General features: G+C 40.9%; 1 protein-coding gene across 5 annotated transcripts in view; it reads right to left on the bottom strand.

Moving 5' to 3' along the window:
- Positions 1-23626, bottom strand: part of LOC148360733 (uncharacterized) — a 125574-nt gene that overhangs the window by 22577 nt on the left and 79371 nt on the right. For all 5 annotated transcript variants that reach the window (XM_088341633.1, XM_088341636.1, XM_088341634.1 and 2 more), the window contains one exon: positions 2228-2294. In XM_088341633.1, the coding sequence (XP_088197759.1) occupies positions 2228-2294 (67 nt within the window). The remainder of the gene's footprint in view (positions 1-2227; positions 2295-23626) is intronic.

The raw sequence follows: 23626 nt of genomic DNA on the forward strand, positions 1-23626 counted from the left end.
TAATTTCAAACATTAAAACCACAGCTGACAAATCTCTCAACATGCACAGGAATGTGATTGATGTTGTCAAGCTGTTTGGATTTATTTTCGTTTTGTTTCTGTCGCCTTTTATGTTAGTTTTGCCGGACGTTGCATGTTGTGCTAAAATGCTAATTCCCCTTATAGAGATCAAAGCCAGCAGAGAAGCTTACCACGTGACTCGTTCATTTGCAGGTAAATTGTACCCGTTTTTATACTCATTATTGTTATTATTTCTATTTTCTCATATATATATAAAAAGGATGATGTTGGTTAAAATTCAGACTAAAGAAAAATATGTTGAATTCATTGTAAACGTTAAAAAAAAAAACAGTATACGATCTCTTGTTAAAAGTATCTTGTTAAAATGGATGTAAACATGTATTGTGATGGTTGATATTCTAAAATATATTTTATGTAAATTGAAAAGAAAGCTCTTTGATATGTTTAGGGCAGTCTACAACAAGCTGCCAACGAGATCAAAGAGATCAAAGCCAACAAAGAACCTAATCACGTGTTTGACTCATTCATTTGCAGCAACTATAATAAAAACCTCATCATCCAGTCCAGCGTGAAAGTGGATCTTTGGTGGGACAGATACACTGCGGTTACACAAGGACCCCAAAAAGACCCCCAAAATACCCCAAAAAGACCCCAAAAGACCCCAAAAAGACCTTTAATCAGCGAACCCGGGTCAAACAGGCAAGTTGTCGGTTTGGCCGTATTCGCCACCCGTTTAAGATTGTCGAGTGACAGATCACTAAATCGGGAAAAAAAATCCCTGAACAGCGCATCTATAATTTTCAGACCTTTAATATGTGATGTATTTACATTGTCTTTAGGAATTTCTTCCCGTATGCGTTGAATCTTCTTACTAATGAAGACCATAAAGTCATGGTCTGAATGGGTAGAACGATCTGGAATAGGCTGTTGCCTCGTTAGCGATGCTACAGTGTCGAAAAGGATTTTGGGGTTATTCTTTTGTGCCGCAATCACCTTCGAAAAATAGGCTGATTTTGCAGAGGCAAGGTAGCACGCCATTTTCTTTCAGATTTCCTGCGGTCTTGTTTAAGCGATCTAGCTTCATCGCTTCTCGCGTCCAGCGAAAAAAAACAACAACTATAGATTTACAAATAAAAACACGGAACACAGAATTGCAGTTCAATCAATAAATTAATGAATGAATGGTCCTCATTGCCTTTATACAATAGTACAATAACAATGGAGGGCATCTCCACTCAGTGTAAGGAAGCAATATAGACAGCAGCTGGCTAGTTACATGCTAGCATTGGGGATCCTCGAATTGAGCTCGGTGAGGGTTGGCTTGCAGCCCTGCTTTTGCTTCATCTCTTGACGCCGCCTCATTTTCTTCCCGGACCCGATAACAATCCACAAAGCACTCGGTGCTGATAAGTATTTCGTCTCACACTTTTGTCTTGAGTGAGATTTAATTGGACAATTATTTTCAATGTAACAAGCTGCTAAAATACTAGCTATCACCGTGCTTCGCATTTTGTTTTGCGTTGACACATTGACTTTTGCGCCTGTCCAACTGTTTGATTGACAGCTTATATCAGCCAATCACCTTCGTGCAAGACCTGTCATGATTACTGACGCGAGGCACCTGAGTCTGCTCCTTCGGCGCCAACTGCCTCGGATGCTGATTGGCTGCTTGTCTCTTTTTAAACCCCCGTCTTCCTGTCACCCGTTGTCAGTCCGTCTGCGAACCTCAGCTCACGCTAGGCAAGCCCTTTCGACCCTTACTCTCTCCTGTCCCGATTCCCGGCTCCGACCCCTTTTTCTGAACTTGAATACGTTTTGCTCCCCTGTCCCGGCCATCGATCTGTTTTTCCCCCGCTCTCGACACCGCCTTCGCTCGCCACGGAAATACCACTTCCGCGTCTGAGTAAACTACTCCCCACGATGAAGGATCTACGGATCCTGTATACTACCCTTTCCCTTCTTCCTAATAAAACTAAGAGAAACGCACGCAAGTGGGTCCTGTATTCGTTCTGGTCCTGACAAGACCGTCCCGACAACCCAACACCTTGGCGACTTGCCCCCGATAGCATTTGCTGTGTGTTGTCTGCTGCAGAACACAATGTTCGGTGAAAATCCGCAAAATATCAAAACGGCGAAATGTAAACCGGAATACAGCGAGGGATTACTGTAACAAGAGGTTTTTAGATATTCATTTAAAAATGCTTACCCAATTCATCTTTGAGTTTAGCCAGTTCTAGTGCCAAATCAGTCTTCTGCTTGAAATCCTCTGCATGCTGGAAAGAAAGAAATACACGATTAAACATTTTCTGCATGTTTCCAAGCAAGAAATAAGCAATACAACAGAAAAAAAAGCAGAAAAAGAAATGTTGTACATCTTTGGCAGAATATTTTTGCCCATTGTTTTTGTTATTGTACTCATTTTGTTCATATTTCTAATTCATTCAAAATAAAAAATTTGACTTGGCAGATCATACAATCCATGAAAGCCAATCTATTTGGACATTGTACAGATGATTTTCCCCTTTTAATCTAAGATTAAATTTTAAACAAATATAGCAAAATAAGAAAAAAACAAACATATTGTCATGATTACTGATTTGGATCACCTGTGCCCACTCATTTGGCACCAGCCGCTGCTTGCTACCTGATTGGCTCCCTGTCCCTTTTTAAACCCAGTCCTGTCACTCTCCGGTTGTCGGTACGTCTGCGAACCTCTGTTGTTACAAGGCAAGCCTTTTTTTGACCCTGACTCCCGCCTGTCCCGTTTTTGCACCCGTTTCTCCACCTGTCCGTTCCTGATCTCCCCGTTTGTCTCCGGCTCCGACCTGTTTTTGATTCCGACCAGGTTTGCTCTCCCGTTCCGGCTTACGGCCCGTTTTTGATCCCGACCACGTTTGCTCTCCCGTCCTGGCTTACGACCCGTTTTTTGATCGTGATCACGTTTTTGCTCTCCTGTCCCGGCTATCGACCTGTTTTTTTCCGTCATTGACACCGCCATCTCCACTTTGGTATTCGGATCACGGTCCAATTGCATGAGCGCCTTGCTTCCCGCCTCCAGCGAGCCCTTCCTCTTTCTATCAATACGCATTGGGTCCTTATTCCGTTCTGGTCGTGACATATATAACCTGTATTCTTATAGAGTACCAATGTGTCTCATTACTCTAAAACAGGAGTGTCCAAACTACGGCCTGTGGGCCAACTGCGGCCCGCGGGTCTGTTTTTATTGGTCCGCAGCAAATTCTGAAAATATAGTTGAATATGGCCCGCACGTGGCGCTTGAGCTCAACTCTGTTGCACTTCTCAGTTTTAACACTAGATGGAGCCAGTAACGGTAAAGGTGCTTCTCCACCAATGCATTTTGGATCCCCTGAACTGGAAAACATTGGAAATAAAACATCCATCCATCCATCCATCCATCCATCCATCCGTTATCTGCACCGCTTATCCTCAGTAGGGTCGCGGGGGCGCTGGAGCCCATCCCAGCTATCTTCGGGGAGTGGGCAGGGGACACCCTAAACTGGTTGCCAGCCAATCGCAGGGCACACAGGGACAGACAATTTGCTCACTCATTCACACCTAGGGACAATTTGGACCGGCCAATTAACCTGACATGCATGGTTTTGGAATGTGGGAGGAAACCAGAGTGCCCGGAGGAAACCCACGCAAGCACGGGGAGAACATGCAAACTCCACACAGGAAGGTTCGATCTCATGACCTCAGAACTGTGCCGCACACGCTCTAACCACTGCTCCGCCGTGCTGCCCGAAATGAAACATATTTAACAAAATAAATATTAGCACTCCTCCAACCTAGAACAAGTCCAGTAGCTTTTCTTAGGAGCTACACTCAGGTATTGCAGAGGTTTGTTTTCGAGACTGTATCGCTATATACAAAAAATGTAATCAACGTTTTTTTTCTCCTTCTGGCCCTTTCAAAAAATGTTTAAGCCACAGATCTCAAACAGGCGGCCCGCGGGCCGGATCAGGCCCGCTAAGGGATTGAATTCGGCCCGCGAGACAACAACCAGAGAAGCGCAAGAGAAAAACAAGCTGCAGGTTGTCAACTTGATGTTGCCAAAGCCAGGTGCCTCTCACAAAGACACTGTACTTGTATTTCTCTCTCCCTCTCTCTCTCTCTCTCTCTTTCTCTCTCTCTCTTCCACCCCTTTCTCCCACTCTCTGTCTCTGTCTCTTTCACTCTCCGTGTCTCTCCTTTTCTCTTCCTTTGTTGCTCTTTGTCTCTTTCTCTCTCAGTGTCTTTTAACTTCTTTTGCTCTAACTTTTTTTTTCTTTTCTCTCTTTTCTCTTTGTACCCTTTGCGCTTTCTTTTCTCTTTTCTCTCCTTTTGTCTTTCTATTTCTCTTTGGATTTCTTTCTTCCTCTCCCTTTCTTTCCCCCTCTTTCATGACTTCTCTTTTTCTCTTTTCTTTCTCACACTCTCTCTCTCTGTCTCTCTCGCTCTCTTTCTTTTCAACCCCTTTTCTCCCACTATCTGTCTCTTTCACTCTCCGTGTCTCTCTTTTTCTCTTCCTTTGTTGCTCTTTGTCTCTTTCACTCTCTGCGCCTTTTAACCTCTTTTGCTCTAATTTCCTTTTTTCCTTTTCTCTCTTTTCTCTTTCTCTCTTCCTACCCTTTGCGCTTTCTTTTCTCTTTTCTCTCCTTCTGTCTTTCTATTTCTCTTTGGATTTCTTTCTTCCTCTCCCTGTCATTTCCCCCTCTCTCACGACTTTTTATCTTTTGTTTCTCACGCTCTCTCCCTCTCTCTCTTTCTCTTTCTTTGTCCTGCCCTCTCCTTTTCCCTCCCTCTTTCTCTTATATCTTTATCTCTCTTTTTCTTTCTCTTTAATCTACTAGTCCTGTTTGTTCTATCGTGTGGCCCCCGAGTTAAAATGAGTTTGACACCCCTGGTTTAAGCCAATGCAGCCCGCGACTCCAAAAGTTTGCCCACCCCTGCTCTAAAACCTTGCCCCCCTCCTAGATGAAGGTGTTTATTATGAATTCCATGACACATGGTCAAGCGGACATCTGGATCTCTAAACTGTACTATTCACAAAAGAACATGTGAGCACATTCAGTACTTTTCTCCACGCTCACAAATTTCACTGAGACACAAAAGTTGCACTGCGGTTTCCAATGGAAAAAGCAGATTGTTGTGTGTACTTTGCCTTCCCACAGACAGACCCAAGCATCCATGAGGTCCGTTTGTTCTAAGTGGGGTTAATGAAGTGACAAAGCAGACAGATTCATGACAGATTCCTGTCAAAAGCCGGCAAAAGCTGACGTCATTGGATCAGTTTTTCAATAAACAAAGGGGTAAATGAATATTTCTAGTATTCACTTTATTAGGTTTTTTTTTATTCTTATTGTGTGGTGATCTAATTTTAACATGAATTTGTTTCATGTTCTGATGCTGTCATATGATTCATTAAAAAAATAGATCATACTGTACTGTACAGCGGTGAACAAAAACTATGTCAGCGAAGTTTAAATGTAAATAAACAAAAAAGTTCAATAATAGAACCCCTCTCCCTTGAGTTGGTTGAAAATTACCATTATACAAGGCGCAAAGATTTAAGGCACTAAAAAAGTTACAATGTAAACGTTATCTCTGTACATCTTTCAAAACAAAATCTATTAGAACAGTTTCAAAACAAAAGTCAAGAGAGTCAAACATAAAAATGCAGCAGTGTATTGAAAAAAGTAAATACTGTTTACTAATGTCAATAAGTAAGGCTGTACCCAAGACACACCACAGGAAATGGTGCCCCTACTGTCAAGACCAGAACGGAAACAGGACCCACTCGCGTAACGTTTCTCACATTTTTATTGGGAAGAAGGGAAAGGAGCGCACACACGATCCGGAAATCGCTGGACGCGGGGAGTAGGTTGCTCTGACATGGAAGTGGGACTTCCGTGGCGAGCGATGGCGGTGTCGGGAACGGAAAAAAAACGGGTCAGTAGCCGGGACAGGAGAGCAAGCGAGCGACAGCCTTTCCAGCAGCTCCTTATTATTTCGCTCTTTTTCTGATTTATTGTTTTAATTGTCTGCTTCTATCTTCTGTGTTTTCGTCCTGTTTGACAACTACACTTTGAATTACTTTCTAGCCTATCGTTATGGGTTTTAACGCTCAAAAATGCGTTTATTCGAGGAATCAACTCTTAGCCTGAAGCATTCTCGTGCCGGCGTGATGAGGGGGCCCTATCTTGAGGTCGGTGGTTCGCGCCCCGGCCGAGTCATTCCTAAGACTTAAAAAGTGGTCGGCGGCGCCCTTTGTTGGCTGCGGCTGCATCGGCTCGCTACAACGGGTCAGGTGCAATCGACATTTCGTTCTGTGTACATTGTTACACAGAATGACAATACAAGGAAATTATTATTATATTATTATTATTGGATGCAGAGCTGGAGCTAGCTAAGTGGCTAGCGGCGTTATAAGCCTTCGGTATCGTCAGTAATCATGGTAAATGTGAACTCTCTACCAATAAGACTAACAAACTGGCAGTGCTGGTGAAACACATCAAAGCGTACAGGGAGTGCAGTTTGCTGTGTTTTACGGAAACGTGGCACACGTCTAGCATCCCGGACGCTAACGTGGAGCTACCTGGAGCTACCCGGCTTCAGCGCTGTTAGGGCAGACAGAGACACAAAAGCCTGCGGGAAGCGGAGAGGGGGTGGACTCGCTATCTACGTGGACACGAGGTGGTGTAACCCTGGGCATAAAGATTTCCATCTGCTGCAGGGACGTCGAACTTTTGGCCTAGCGTGTGACTTCATCCACTCCACTGTTGCTAAACTACAAACACAGCACCCCAAGGCCATCCTGTTAATAAACAAAAAAAGGATACTGCTGGAAGGGTGAATTTCTCTATGAGAATGAATAAAGTATCTATCTATCTATCTATCTATCTATCTATCTAGACGTGGTCAAGATCAAAAAACGGGTCGAAGCCAGGAGAACAGACGGGAGCAAAAACAGGAGTGAGTCAGGGTCGAAAAGCTTGCCTAGTGCAAACTGAGGTTCGTAGACGGACTGACAACAGGGGACAGATAGGAGTGGGTTTAAATAGCGACAGAGAGCCAATCAGAGTCCAGTTGCCGCCAAAGGAGCGGGCTCAGGTAATCATGACAGAAAATAAAGCATAACTTTGTTAACACATCCTTAATAGAGAAAACATTTAACTTTGGACTTTTTTGTGGACCCCTCAAACTACCCACCCCACCTTTAAGTGACAAAACAGACAGTGGTGATAAAAAAACTAAGTATAAATATGAATAAACAGTACAACTGCTTCTCCCATTACGCAAAGTCCCCTTAAACTGGCAATAAAAGAAAAACACGTCGTAAAAAAACCCTGATAAGGACAGGTTAAGCGTCACGTTTCCCTTGCCTCGGCATATTATGCAAAAACATCAGTCATAAAATAGTGTGACAACAAGCAACACTCAAACACTAAATCCCCTAGTTTCATAATCCCAAATTTTGACTGTAAGATTGCCATAAAATTGTATGCAGCACTCAACAAACAGGGTTGGGTAGGGTTACTTTAACTGGATTACTTTCAATTACTTTTGGATTACTCCAATACCAAATATGCTAATAAAAGACAAAAGAAACTAAATATGAATAAAATGACTAAATTTTGTGCAGAAATGATGTTGGCAAGCTGTTTGGATTTATTTTCGTTTTGTTTCTATCGCATTTTATGTTCGTTTTGCCGGAGATCAAAGAGATCAAAGCCAGGAGAGGAAGCTTACCACGTGTTGTGAGTCATCATTTCATTCATATTTAGTTTCTTTTGTCTTTTATTAGCATATTTGGTATTGGAGTAATCTAAAAGTAATTGAAAGTAATCCAGTTAAAGTAACCCTACCCAACCCTGCAAATACTACAGAAATACTATTAATTACTACAATGGAAATACAGCAAAAATACAACAGAAATACTACAGAAATACTACCAATTACTAAAATGGAAATACTGCAAAAATACAACAGAAATACTGCTAATTACTACAATTGAAATACTATAAACTACCGCAAAAATACTACAAAATAAAACTACAGTAATACTAAAAAATACGAAAGGAATACTAGAAAATTCTACTACGGAAACAAAAATACACAACATATCAAACCTAGCTGAAATCCCTGCCCGGTTTGTGTTTGGAAATACTACAAAAATACATCACAAATACTCAGGGTTGGGCAGGGTTACTTTAACCGGATTACTTTCAATTACCTTTGGATTACTCCAATACCAAATATGCTAATAAAAGACAAAAGAAACTAAATATGAATAAAATGACTAAATGTCGTGCAGGCTTGGGGAGTAACGGAATACATGGAAGGGCAAAAATGATGTTGGCAAGCTGTTTGGATTTATTTTCATTTTGTTTCTGTCGCATTTTATGTTAGTTTGGCCGGAGATCAAAGAGATCAAAGCCAGGAGAGAAAGCTTACCGCGTGTTGTGAGTCATCATTTTATTCCTATTTAGTTTCTTTTGTCTTTTATTAGCATATTTGGTATTGGAGTAATCCAAAAGTAATTGAAAGTAATCAAGTTAAAGTAACCCTACTCAACACTGTCAACAAAGTCACGCACCTTCCGTCTCTTCCTGCGAGCACGTGGAGCCTTGTGACGGGCCTTGCTAGCCGAGGAGCCCATGACGGTCATAAAGACAGGAGTGCACGCCGACACCGACACATCCTAAACAAATGCTTATCTTTCCACCTCATCCTCTCCGACGCAACTCAGAAAAAGACATTAGAGTTTCCATTGGACGGCTCGCTGGAACTCCGCCCACTCGCTTGGCTACCTGCTCTGCACAAGAACTCCTTCTACTTCCCCGCCCCCGTCGAGTCTGGATTACTGTGCTATGGAGGAATTCCAGTTATTTCGACGCCCACTTCACTCTCACCCTCGGCCAGTATTTTAGTGCAACACTCATTTGAATGAAACTGGAAAATCTCACTTCTTTTAGCAGCTGTAAATCATTAAAGGTAATCCCAATTTCTTTAATATGACAAAAAGTTAGCGGACACCAAGGGCAGACGACTCTGAAAAGTTGCCATAACGTGGCCTGCCCCATTTTTCCCAACTTGAAACACAATAAGACGACTCATCGCAAAAAAAAACAGTATTAAGGGTTGATAATCAGAATATATAACAGAACAACACTTTAATATTAAGTTTATTATAAATCGACTTATAACATTCATTGCATGTATATGACATCGCTGTTTTCCATCTGCCATCAGTATGTACCTGTATTTACTCATCTTCATTCATGCCACGTGAACTCCTCTTTCCACGATGCTTTTAATGTACGTTTACCTTTTGTAGCGTCATCAATTTAGTTAGCTTCTTTTGAATCTTTCTTCTGGGGCTGAGGTTTTGGCTTGATTCCTAACCACTTCTCCATTTTTCTTGTGTTCTCTGTGCGTCTACTTTGGAAAATGATATGCAAATGCGCTTAGAACGCTCGGGAAAGTCCGGGAACACGAACTTATTCGATGCGAGCTTCTGATTGGCTGCCGAGTATGCCAATTGCCAAACGAACCGAAATTTCCAAACCGAACGAGGATTTCGAAATCGGAATAATACAAACGTTTGCTTGGAAAAAAAAATCATTGTTTTTTTTATTTTTATTTTTTTTCTCTTAGTGATTAAAAGGAGAGCTGCCAACGGGGGGATTAACCAGGACCGATCAACGAGAGGCAGCCTCAGTGGAAAAAAGCGAGGTTCGCCAAACAAAAAACATGGAGTGAACAGCCAGGCTAACGAAGAACCAACAACAAAAAGCAGCAACAGCTACGATGTCAAACACGAAGCCGTCTGGAAATAAACGAAGCAAGGAACACTGCAAAACTCGTGCTCACACCAAGCTAGCCGATCAAAAAACACACAGTGAGCAGTCAGGCTAACCGTGAGCCATCAACGAAAAACAACACCTACGGCGGTAAACATTAAGCTGGCTTGGATTAAACCAAGGAACAGGGTAAAACTGGCACTCACATTAGGCTAGCCTGCCAAACAACACATGATGGGCAGCCAACGAGCACCAACCAGGAGCGAACAGAAGCAGGAAAGCCCTGACGCTAACAGGGAGCTAGCCGATTAAAATCACACCAACTGCGATACACGCACCCAAAAACACAAACGAAAAGCCAAACTCGACGACCTAAAATCGTTGTCTGTTTCAGAGCTCGCCTCACTTGTTGTGTTAATGGGATTCGCTATTTTGAAAGTGTTGTATTCCCTCAACCACGTCACAGCTCCACAGCAAACAAACCCAGCTTCGGGACAAAATTTCTCGGGTCCCCCCCGGCGCGTGCAACATATTTGTATAATTTTCGGGAGGAAAACTACACGTACTGTCCCTAATTGAAAATAAGTTTTTTATGAGCTGTTGGTACAGACCAATTCCGGCTACTAGTTGGAAGCCTCGCTTTCTGAGAAAAGGGAGGAAAAGAAAAAAGATAAGAAACTTGGAGGAGGGAAATTGGGGACGGGAAGACTGGCAATTTTGGTATCTTTCCAAGTACCGTATTTACATTTTCTTTTACTTAAAATATAACTAAGTTTTCAGTACTTACGTTACACACAATATTTTACGGTAGTGTACTGTGCAATGATTGAACATAATTGCATAACATTGAAAGCAACAGGAATCGAGTCCGGGTTGCGGGGGTGAAAGCGCTGAATCCTAACCACTAGACTAGCAGTTTCGGTATGAAAAGGCATTAGCTTTTATCTTATTCCTTCACTATTTTTACTCACTGTACCAAAGACGAATGTCAGAAAATGGAGAAGACAGAAAGTTGTCCCGGAAGGTATCAATAAACGTAAAAAAGCAGAACAAAAAATTATATTTCAACTGTTTCAAAAGAGAAGTCAAATGAGTCAAACCAAAAGAATCCAGCAAATATGCGCACTTTATAATAATGTCAAGAGGACAACTAAAATACCTTCCATGACACAATATGTTGAAAATGAAGTCCTAGTCCAAATAGTGTAAACCAGATGTGTCCAAAGTCCGGCCTGGGGGCCAGTTACGGCCCGTGATCAAATTTCTACTGGCCCGCGGCTTCTGTCATAAAAATAATATGATGTGGCCCGGGAGTAATGTTGACAACAGTATAAAATAAATTTGTACCCCCAAAAAAATAAAATCACCATTTTACCAGATGATGGTAGTAGCCCTTTGGCCATATTTTGTGAGAATCTCAGCACTCTTTATTTCTGACATGGCAACTGTAAATACATTAAAAAAAAGAAGTTGGCTGTGAGGGCCCCCGCTTCCAGGACAAGTGGAAATTGGAGTTTTTTTTTTTTTTTTTTACCTAAATCTGAAACAACTGCGTCTGCCTAATTTCCCAAGAGACTTTGGCTGTTTTCAAATAATTTATTATCAAGAAGCACTGCCAGACAAAACATGCTGACTATTAATGACACATATATTTAATTTTAGATCTAATTATTTTAATTTTATTGTTTGTTAATGCAACATCCATTGCAGCCTGGTCATCCTGGAAGGAGGAATGACCTCATGTGCGGTCCCTTGTCAAGGTTTCTTCATTGACCTCATGTTGAGGTTTTTGAGTTTTTCCTTCATGTAGGTTTTAGATCAGGGGATGGTGTCATAATAGTCTGTAGTTTGCAATAATCTGTGCAGCCCTTTGAGAGACCTTGTGATAAAGGGCGTCGCAAATAAACATGACATGACTACAAAAAGCTAACTGAAAACAAAAGCTGTGAACACGTGCACAGCAGCGCTTTTTCACGAGACCCTTTGAGTCAAATTAAAATACTACAGAGGCGAGCTATGAGGTCGCGAAACTGATCCCCAAGCACTGCAAACCTTTCATGAAGGGTAAATTCACCAAAGACTGTTCAAAGAGTTCTAGGCTTTATAGTCGGCCCTCGCACATTTTCAGTTTACCAGATATGGCCCGCTTTCTGAAATTTTGGACACCCATGGTGTTAAAAATAAAATGAAATCTGAAGGAAAATGGCTATCCTTGACACATTTCCAACAAAATGCGACTTGTATGCAATCTCCTGTGACTTCTATGCATCTTTTGTGTGAACGCAACAAGTGTCCTGCATTTCGCAGAAGTGACATCGCACGCAATGCATTGTTAGCGGAAGTACCGTAAATTCCGGACTATAAGTCGCTACTTTTTTCCCAAACGTTCAACCCTGCAGCTTATTCAGTGATGCGGCCAATCTATGTCATTTTTCTAACGCCCGCCAGCGGCGCTCGAGTACAAAAGGTAAGATTTAGACCGGTGGAATATATGCGCCGAGGAAGACTGCAACTTCTTGGCTTATGCATAAATTAAATTAGCGTAAACATACCCTCATCGTGCAAAATGCAAAAAGAAAGACACATGACGCTTTCAAGCTAAAAGCAATCGAGCAGTCAGATAAAGAAGGAGCGAGCGTGTTGCTAGCGTGTTTTGGAATAAGGGAGCGTCTATATGACAAAGTTTCTTTCCGACACTGAGGAAGACGCCCTTGATGGCTTCAGTTTTAAGGAGGAAGATGAGGACTGTTTACCGTGATTTTTACAAGTACGGTATATTTTTTTAACAGACCCGTTTACTGTGTTGCGAGCATGTTGCTACCATTACTTATCCTCATTAGGGTCGCGGGGGCTTTGAAAAACTCTCTCGGTGTACCGTCTTTCTTTTTAAATATGTGTAACCATGTATAATATGTATTTGCAACTGTATATTTTTGTAATGTATTTATTTCAGACACTTATTCTGATATGTTTTACACGGGCGAAAAAAAAGAAGGGGCGAAACAAACGCGGGGTGACGGGAAGTGAGGACCGGTAAAGGTGAGTGTTTGTGGACGCGGCGGACAATAGTGGATGTATATTTTTCCCACCCTTATCTTTGGGAATATACACTTTTTTCCTTGGATTACTTTCAACGGGACCTGGGCTCTGCAGGTCTGCATCAAACCTTATGTACCGGTATCATTTTCCGTTCATTTTGCCGGCTGTGATTTTTGGACTGTGTACTCTGATGAAGGACATCCAGTTTCAATCGCGGGACTTAAAGTCGGGTTTGGGTTAATTTTGTGTTTGTATTACATTTTTTTAATGTGGGCGCATGCGGCTTATTTAAAGGTGAGGCTTGTGTAAATCGGTTTTCCTCTTAAAATGTGGTGGGTGCGGCTTATAATCAGGTGCGCTCTATAGTCCGGAATTTATGGTAGTCATGGATGCTAACGCCATAGCGCATGCAGTTAGCAATAATCAGTGGTCGGTGCAATCCATTGAGACTCCTTGTGATAAAGGGCGTCACAAATAAACATGACTTGACTTCAACTAAATACTTCTCTTCCAACAACTGTTTCAGAACAAAAGTTAAGGGAGTCAAACAGAAAAAGTATCAATCAACAAAAATACAAATACAGTATAACAATGTCAACAAAAAAACTAAAATACCTTGCACAGTATTTTGAAAATAAAGCGAATCGCGCAAAGTGTCAATTGTTTCTCATTCCCAGCCTTTGGTTCCAATATCCAAGTACTTGCTTATAATCAAGAATATAAAAATTTGGATCCATATTCCATTTTAAGAGAGTGAAATCTGCTGAATAGAAGTAGATCACACACACGAGTTTATTTTACTAGTGTTTTCACAAAAGTGCCTCAAAGGCAAACAAGCTAGCTGCTGCACCAACGTGACCTGCCACAAAGTCAAGGACATTTGGAATTACGGTTCCGCGACCTGCGATAAGACCCACTCGGATATTTGTTATGCTAATCCCGCAACGATTGCTACATAACAGAACATTTTGTGTAGTGTCAACCCGACATCTGACAACAAGAGGCCCTGATTGTGTTGACACGATCAGATTGTGAATGATTCGATTTCGACAGCGTTTTGACATTATTAGACAGGGATCGGGAACATATGGCTCGCGACCCACATACGGCTCTTTTAATGAGTGCATCTGGCTCAGAGACTAAATTCGTCTCATTCAAATGATTCCACTTCGGATCTGGTACAGTAATTGGACGCCCGGGTTTGTGCAAGGCGGGATACATTTCACAGTATTTATAGGGTGAAATTTAAACTACAGTTGACAGTTAGGTGGTCGCATCAAAAGACCCTGTTTTGGATGTACGTCGCATATGAATCATTAACATAGAAGCTCATTTAACAATGTATGTTCACTATTGAGACAGTCCGTGATGCAAACCCACAGAACAAACTGTAAACACCCAAAATACCAACCACGCAGCAATTTGTCTGTGTGAGGGGGTATAATATTCATCGATCAACAAATTGTATTTAACATAACTTGAGGCGAAGGGGGGAACGGCGGAGCAGTGGTTAGCGCGTCCGCGGCACAGTTCTGAGGTCATGGGTTCAAATCCATCTACCAGGCTTCCTGTGCGGAGTTTACATGTTCTCCCCGTGCTTGCGACCCTAGCGGTGCAGATAATGGATGGATGGATAACTTGAGGCTCACCTTAAGAGAGCTGACAGGATTGTCTGCTATCTTGCTGCTACCCCCAAAAGCCTAAAACTTTATGAAAGGCTGGGAAAAAATAAGAAAAAATGTACGATTTGGTCACTTTGAGACTCCATACTTTGTATTGTTTCTGGTATTTATTAAGACAATACAATGACATTTAGTGGCCGAATATAACACAGTGTCCCTTTAAAGACTAAAAGCCAAGAATGTGGTGATTCTATATGTGAAAATGTGGATTTAGCTGCTTATTGGTCTGGATCTTGTCGAATGAAGTTAATGTGGCAAATACACACCTTTAACCTGTTACGTTGAAATAATTGTGTTCAATTACAAGGAGAACTCACGACTAAGAACATAATTGCGCATAAGTATAAGTGCACGCAACACTCCTCGCATTAAAACCATTATAACATTCACATCCGACAGTAATGCGAAATTAGATTTACAGAAAAACGTTGACGTTTCCTGCCCTTTAGATCTACAAATACCTGGAAAAACAAAAGCTTTTCAATACCAGGGGGTTGTTAGTAGAAGAGCACCCTGACAACAGAAAACCCCCCTAAACCAGCTCCAAATCTCCACCACCCCCTCTCTAAAAATACCCTCAGGGAAAGGTGTCGGCAACGAGTTTTCGGCTTGATGTTTACCAGTTCCTTTTGGAGTGCAGCAGACAGATTAGATAATTCCGAAATTCAAAGAGGGCCTTGCACCGGCAACTGCATTCCTCTGCTACGCTAACGGTGACACCCTTTACCTTCACAGATACTCTCCACTGCCAATAACTCAGACTGGAGCAAACATACCGAACTGAGTCGGCATTTTATTGCAAAAATTTTGACGGGGAGAGGATTTTCTTCCACAGAGACACGGACGCATAGACTATAACAACCGTATCCTACTTATGTCCTGTGCAAACATTTTTACTGTATTTGTTTTACTGTATTTTAGGCCCTGAACCACCAAATGTATTTAACTACCGTATTTTCCGCACTATAAGGCGCACCTAAAAGCCTTTATTTTTTTCAAAAGCTGACCATGCGCCTTATAATACAGTGCGCCTTATTTATGGGTCAACATTAAGTCGCAAAGTCTTGCAACTAAAGCAAGCAGCCGACTAGATTTTCCCCCGAACGCCAAGTAGTCTGCAGTGTATGCTGGGATTTATTTACCGGCGTTTCATTGGCTAACCAATGTGTCAATCATCATTTGAATCGATCGCTATTGGCTAAAGTTATTCGGAGGTCAAGGGGCGGATCCTTTTTATCAATTACAGGCTGGCATAGGCTTAAACGGCAAAACAAAGCCTGCAATTGGCCGAAAAAGATGAATGCGTATAGCACGTGGTTGACGTCATACAGAAAGCATTTTTTACTATTCTGTATTTGTAAATATTTTATTCTCCTGGATTTACTACACTCACGGATATAAGAGGACATTGGCTGCACATTATTATGAACACAATGACTTCGGTGCGCTACTCCGGCTATATATTATCCCTGTATCTTGTTTCAGACTGAACTCAATGTTTCTGTGATTAGCAGTGCAGATAATGGATGGAATGGAGTGTCTATTTTTAAATTAAACTCAATTCCAAGTGTTTATTGTCATATGCACAGTAAAATTGCGAGCGAAAAAGAAAATAGAAACTAAGGAATGGTTGGCATTTCTTGAATCCCAAGACTTTAACCTTCCGAATGATTGAATGATGCATTTGAGTGACATCGTTCGGACACCGCATCCGCATGTGTTCTCGACACGTATTTGCGTCTTTGCAAGCTTTGGGAATGTTAAGGGGGTAATAAGTTTGACTGAACCATCTGACTGTTTTGTCAACGTTCCCATTGTAACGCCTTATAATCCGGTGCGTCTTATGTATGTCAAAAATAGGACCAAAAACTATTTTTTCGGGGTGCGCCCTATAACCCGGTGCGCCTTATAGTGCGGAAAATACGGTAATTGTGTTTTTGTGGGTTGAGAATAAACTAGTGGCATGAGTAAAGGCTATTTATGCATTAAACATCCTCAAACATACAGACGCTCCCCTACTTACGAACATTCGACTTGCATAAAACGGTAGATACGAACATTTTTTTCGGGATGTCGATAAAAATATCCGGACATTGCTGTAAGTTAGATTTCTACTGAATGCACTTTTTTTCCGAGTAGAGGACAGTACTGTAGTGCTTCTTACCGCCACTACCGGCGTGTGGCGCTGTGAGAGCTCACCCAGCATCCACCCCAGAGAAGAAATCGGGCTTCTTCTTTCTAGCTCGTGTGAAAACATTCTACACTGAATCTCCAGCGCGCTAAGAACTTTGACATTTTCATAGTTTAATATCTCGTGCAGCCATTCAATATGGTTGGTGTAAAGTGTAAAGAAGAGGCCAGCCGTTTCATTTGAAAAGAAAGTGGAATAAGAAAGCTTGATGCGGTTGAGAAAATGGTCGGAACGCTTTTTTTCCCGCCACTTTTTACCACGGAGAAGGAAGTCACCTAACTCTTGAAGCGCATGTTCCAAAAGTAAGTCAAACTCAATTTTATTTACGTTTTAGAGCATATTATTTTATGAAATGTTTATTTTTTACTACAAAATAATACAGGTTAGTTATATGAACCTTAAACATACAAAATATAGCACTAAGATAGAGAGATAGCTAGATAGATAGCTAGATAGATAGCTAGATAACTAGATAGATAGAGAGATAGAGAGATAGCTAGAGAGATAGATAGATAGATAAATAGATAGAGAGCGAGCCAGATAGATAAATAGATAGATAGATAGAGAGCTAGATAGCGAGCCAGATAGATAGAGAGATAGAGAGATAGATAGATAGATAGATAGATAGATAGATAGATGTCTAGATAGATGTCTAGATAGATAGATGTCTAGATAGATAGATAGATATAGATAGATAGATATCTAGATAGTTAGATAGATAGATGTCTAGATGTCTAGACAGACAGACAGACAGACAGACAGACAGACAGACAGACAGACAGACAGACAGACAGACAGACAGACAGACAGACAGACAGACAGATAGATAGATAGATAGATAGATAGATAGATAGATAGATAGATAGATAGATAGATAGATAGATAGATAGATAGATAGATAGATAGATAGATAGATAGATAGATAGATAGATAGAACGTATTAGTCACTGCACTACTTTTGTGTTGTTTGTTACTTTTTAAATTATCATCTTTGTGTAATGACAATAAAGGCGTTCGATTCTATTCTATTCCATTCTATTCTATTCTAAAAGCCCTAATACACACTGTCAACAACAACATGTAAACAACAACATTGTAAAAGTAACATTGTAGATTTTCCCCCAAATTCCAAATTTAGCCTATGCTTTTTCTGTAAATGTTGCTGCCCTACGGCCGGGGTTCGCCACTTTTCTCTTTTTATGTTTGTTTTTGACTGGCTCCACAAAACTTTAGAAAAGAGAAGATCATTATACTGTTTGAAATACCTGTTCTATCATGCCACAAAACACAAAATCCTCATTTCTCAGAGGCTATGCTGTGGTTTTAACATGCTGCTGTTGAGTTAATAGTCGCTGGGTGTGGACCCAAAACATCTCCTCCCTGTTCCCTGGTAGCCTTATGAACAGGATCCTCAAACACGTACACCCCATCAACATAGCAACACTATCCGGAACAAATGATTCTTTAATTATAGGGAACAAATGTAAAGCAGTTAAGAAATACCGTAAATTCCGGACTGCAGGGCGCAGGCCCAAATTTAAGAACAAAACATAATTTTGTCTTTGTAGAAGCCAAACTGGATTTTATGCCGAAAAATTCATCAGTCCTAGAAATTCACTATTACACGTCCATTTCTTACATTTTAAGATGGTGTCATTTCAGTTCTGTTCCGATTTGTTTACGTCACTTGTTTATAGATTATGTGACTATTTAAGATGGCGAGCACATATTTACTACTGTGCTCCAAAAAAAACGTAAATGAGGGCTGTTGCATAATGATAGGTTGGTCGTTTTGGTTGTAATATTTCTCAGAATTCACTGTGTGAATATAACTTGTTTTTATATTCCTAAATATAAAAACAATCTTTCACACACACACACACACACACATGAAGTAACGTTTCAATAATCAGTCTAATTGCATCTCTTGTACGTTTATCAGTCTTGTACTCTTTTATTTTGAAGTCGCATTTCCGGTGTATTTTTCTGTTTCCTGTGTGAATAAAAGTTAGCTTCTCACACGGGAGGAGGAGTCGGCCGAGGTGCTCTGCCGCTTGGGAATTTTATCTACCTTAATGCTTGTTTTTATTTGAGTAATTTTGCCAACATAGAGTTACCAGCTCAGTAGCCTAGATGGTAGTGTGCCCGCTTTGAGACTGGGAGGTCGCTGGTTCGCGCCTCGGCCGAGTCATACCTAATTGGTAAATCGGCTCGCTACAACGGGTCAGGTGTATCGACATTTCGTTCTGTGTACATTGTTACAAAGAATGACAATACAAAGGAAATTATTATTATTATTATTATATAATTTTTAACTTTAACACATAACAAGTGAGGCCTGTATTTTTAGATGACAGTGCCAGGGCAACCATACTGTGGAGAATAATGCCAAAACGCAACACAGACCTGTCTGTGTTGTACATTGCGGAATTTGACTTGTTCGATTTCAACTCCAGTGAAGAACGAGGGATTACTGTATTGCAAAACGTGCTCAATTGAACCATAGATCCAAACATCTTCAAAGTTAAATAAAAATATGAACTTATTATTTTTGGATATTTTTGTTTTGCAGGTTAACGTTTTTTTTTTCTAAAATATTGTGCTCTTATGTTAATGTTGTTGATCAGTTTGAATGCATTATTATTTATTGATTTTATGTGTTTTCATTTTTCAGTATATGGTTTGACATAGTCCAAAATGTTTATATTTAAAGTATTTCTATTTTATTTTTGCATTTAAAGAATGTCATTACTCAAATTGTGCTTTTTATCATCGGTGATTGGAAATTGAATGTTTGCACCATGATTAAAAAAATGAATACATTAACCACCTTGTTTCTGGAGATTTTTTAACTCACTTCATCTCCATTTTATGATATTAAGGGTAACATTCTCGAATTCAGCCAAACAAGGTGTTGAAAAACTTCTGGTAAGTAATTTACACAACAACAAAAAATCACTCCATTGTTCCAAGAAAAACCTCAAAAAAACTTCATAAGAATAAGAAGTAAAATGTTGTGCTTGGGTCACTTCTCCGTAGCATACAAAGTGGCATGTGGTGCCAGAACAGGTTAAGCAGGTTGAGAAGTGCTACTTTGTTGGCAATAGAAAGCGTCTTCCTCTGTATCTTTATATGTGGCTCTTTTCCTAAATATACAATGGCTCGGAGATTCAATTCTAGTGATTCAAATCTCACCTGAAGCATTCAAACTCTCATAAGTGCTCGCACAGCTGACGCAGCGCTAATTAAATTAATCGTTCGGTCCAGTATATAAAGATCATACTCCCCACTTGTTTGCAGTCAAGGTATCACACCAACAGACCCAGTTTTTGCTGCACGTCTCTAAAGAATCCTTTATATGGAAGCTCATTAAACAATTTAGGTTCACTGTTAAGACACTTTGTGATAAAACCCCACAGAAAAACTGTAAACAGCCAGAATCGCCAGCCAAGCAAACAGAGTAATTTGATTGGCTAAATGGTTGGGGTGGGCGTAGCTATGCCCACAGTACACTCTGCCCAGTGTCAACTGCACTAAGGTAAATGCGTCAGTATCCTTGTTTGCAGTATTCTGGGACATTTTTACAAAAGAACTTAGCTTAAACCTTGTTTTGAAACCATTATTTATGAAAAAATGGTCAAAATGAGCCTCAAAGATCTTAAGTAGTTGTGAGAGGGAGATAAGTTTAAAGTGGTATACAGTATTTGTTGATATGGGACACAGGCTTTGGCATTATTCTTATTGCATAAATCTTATAAACAGTCTAACATAATCCATCCATTCATGTTCCACACTGCTTATGCTCAGTAGGGTCGCGGGGGTGCTGGAGCCCATCCCAGCTATCTTTGGGCAGTGGGCAGAGGACACCCTGAACTGGTTGCCAGCCAGTCGCAGGGCACACAGAGACAGACAACCATTCCTACACAAATTTATACCTAGGGAAGATTTCGGAGTCAGCAATTAACCTGCCATGCATGTCTTTGGAATATGGGAGGGAACCAGAGGGCAGAGTTTGCATGTTCTACCAGTCCAGTGCCTGCGGCAGGCTAATTGGCTGATTAAAATTGTCCCTAGGTGTGAAGCAGCGAGTGAGTTATCCGTCTCTGTGTGCCCTGCGACTGGCTGGCAACCAGTTCAGAGTGTCCCCTGCCCACTGCCTGAGGATGGCTGAGATGGGCTCCAGCACCCCCGTGACCCTACTGAGGATAAGGGGTACAGAAGATGGATAGAGAATCTAACGTCGCAAGGTAAAATTAGATTTTTGGATTCAGATTTTTTTTTGTAAACTTCGTCTTAAAATATATGGTATGGCTTTCTCTCTCTCCCCCCCAAAAAATCAAAATATATAGCTATTAAGGATGTCTCTTTGGGTCAAAAAGGTTCCCGACCCCTGGGTTAGCCTATCGGAATGCATCACAAAATGCACGATGAAAATCGGCGAAGTCGCCAAACTGTGATAAGTAAACCACATTACAGCAAAGGATTACTGTAATGGGTTTGCTCTTTTGAGATACTGCCACCTACTGGCAGCGACAAGATGTTACAGTAAATGTTTACTAATGGACAATGAAATTCAAGTCATGTTTATTTGTGACACCCTTAATCACAAAGAGTCTCAAAGGGCTACACCGACCATAGATTATTGCAAACAACTATTATGACACCGTCCCCTGATCTAAAACCTACATGAGGGCAAGGAAAAACTCAAAACCTCAACATGAGGTAAATGAAGAAACCTTGAGAAGGGACCGCACATGAGGTAAATAAATAGATAATTGAGCTCATTTCAAATATGATTTTCTTATTGAAGTAAATATATAATAAAATAATATTAGAAATATATTGAGTCACTGTGACATGCCTCTATTGGATTAAATACATTTGATCAACTGGTTACTTAAAAATATCAATCGTATAAATTCAGGTAAATTTGGCAAAAAATGTTGTTCCACTGGCTTTGAAAAAAATGATAATAGATAATTCAAATATTTTGTATGCAACATTTTCAACATTTCTATTTTGTCGAATGAAATAAGAAAATGACTAAAAATATCAGATATTCATTACTGTATTTTCCGCACTATAAGGCGCACCGGGTTATAGGGCGCACCCCCCAAAAATAGTTTTTGGTCCTATATTTTCCATACATAAGGCGCACCGGATTATAAGGCGCTACAATGGGAACGTCGACAAAAGAGTCAGATAGTTCAGTCCAACTTATTACCCCCTTAACATTCCCAAAGCTTGCAAAGAAGCAAATACGTGTCTCAGACATGTTCGGAAACAGTGTCTGTACGATGTCACCAATCTCTCAAATGCATCGTTCCAAATATCACTCGGAAGGTTAAAGTCTTGGGATTTAAGATTTCGCTGGTAACCTATGTGGACAGCAAAGTAAGAATTTTATTGTGCAGGGAAACAGGGTTTACTGTGCATATGACAATAAACACTGAATTAAATTGAGTTTAAAAATACAGGGAGTGCAGAATTATTAGGCAAATGAGTATTTTGACCACATCATCCTCTTTATGCATGTTGTCTTACTCCAAGCTGTATAGGCTCGAAAGCCTACTACCAATTAAGCATATCAGGTGATGTGCATCTCTGTAATGAGAAGGGGTGTGGTCTAATGACATCAACACCCTATATCAGGTGTGCATAATTATTAGGCAACTTCCTTTCCTTTGGCAAAATGGGTCAGAAGAGGGACTTGACAGGCTCTGAAAAGTCAAAAAGTGAGATATCTTGCAGAGGGATGCAGCACTCTTAAAATTGCCAAGCTTCTGAAGCGTGATCATCGAACAATCAAGCGTTACATTCAAAAAAGTCAACAGGGTCGCAAGAAGCGTGTAGAAAAACCAAGGCGCAAAATAACTGCCCGTGAATTTAGAAAAGTCAAGCGTACAGCTGCCAAGATGCCACTTGCCACCAGTTTTGCCATATTTCAGAGCTGCAACATCACTGGAGTGCCCAAAAGCACAAGGTGTGCAATACTCAGAGACATGGCCAAGGTAAGAAAGGCTGAAAAACGACCACCACTGAACAAGACACACAAGCTGAAACGTCAAGACTGGGCCAAAAAAAATCTCAAGACGGATTTTTCTAAGGTTTTATGGACTGATGAAATGAGAGTAAGTCTTGATGGGCCAGATGGATGGGCCCGTGGCTGGATCGGTAAAGGGCAGAGAGCTCCAGTCCGCCTCAGACGCCAGCAAGGTGGAGGTGGGGTACTGGCATGGGCTGGTATCATCAAAGATGAGCTTGTGGGGCCTTTTCGGGTTGAGGATGGACTCAAGCTCAACTCCCAGTCCTATTGCCAGTTTCTGGAAGACACCTTCTTCAAGCAGTGGTACAGGAAGAAGTCCGCATCCTTCAAGAAAAACATGATTTTCATGCAGGACAACGCTCCATCACACGCATCCAAGTACTCCACAGCGTGGCTGGCAAGAAAGGGTCTAAAAGAAGAAAAACTAATGACATGGCCTCCTTGTTCACCTGATCCGAACCCCATAGAGAACCTGTGGTCCCTCATCAAATGTGAGATTTACAAGGAGGGAAAACAGTACACCTCTCTGAACAGTGTCTGGGAGGCTGTGGTTGCTGCTGCACGCAATGTTGATCGTGAACAGATCAAAGCACTGACAGAATCCATGGATGGCAGGCTTTTGAGTGTCCTTGCAAAGAAAGGTGGCTATATTGGTCACTGATTTGTTTTTGTTTTGTTTTTGAATGTCAGAAATGTATATTTGTGAATGTTGAGCTGTTATATTGGTTTCCCTGATGAAAATAAATAATTGAAATGGGTATACATTTGTTTTTTGTTAAGTTGCCTAATAATTATGCACAGTAATAGTCACCTGCACACACAGATATCCTCCTAAAATAGC

This window comes from Urocampus carinirostris, chromosome 8, assembly GCF_059441175.1.
Source record: "Urocampus carinirostris isolate Australia breed hairy pipefish chromosome 8, RoL_Ucar_1.0, whole genome shotgun sequence".
Taxonomy (NCBI): domain Eukaryota; kingdom Metazoa; phylum Chordata; class Actinopteri; order Syngnathiformes; family Syngnathidae; genus Urocampus; species Urocampus carinirostris.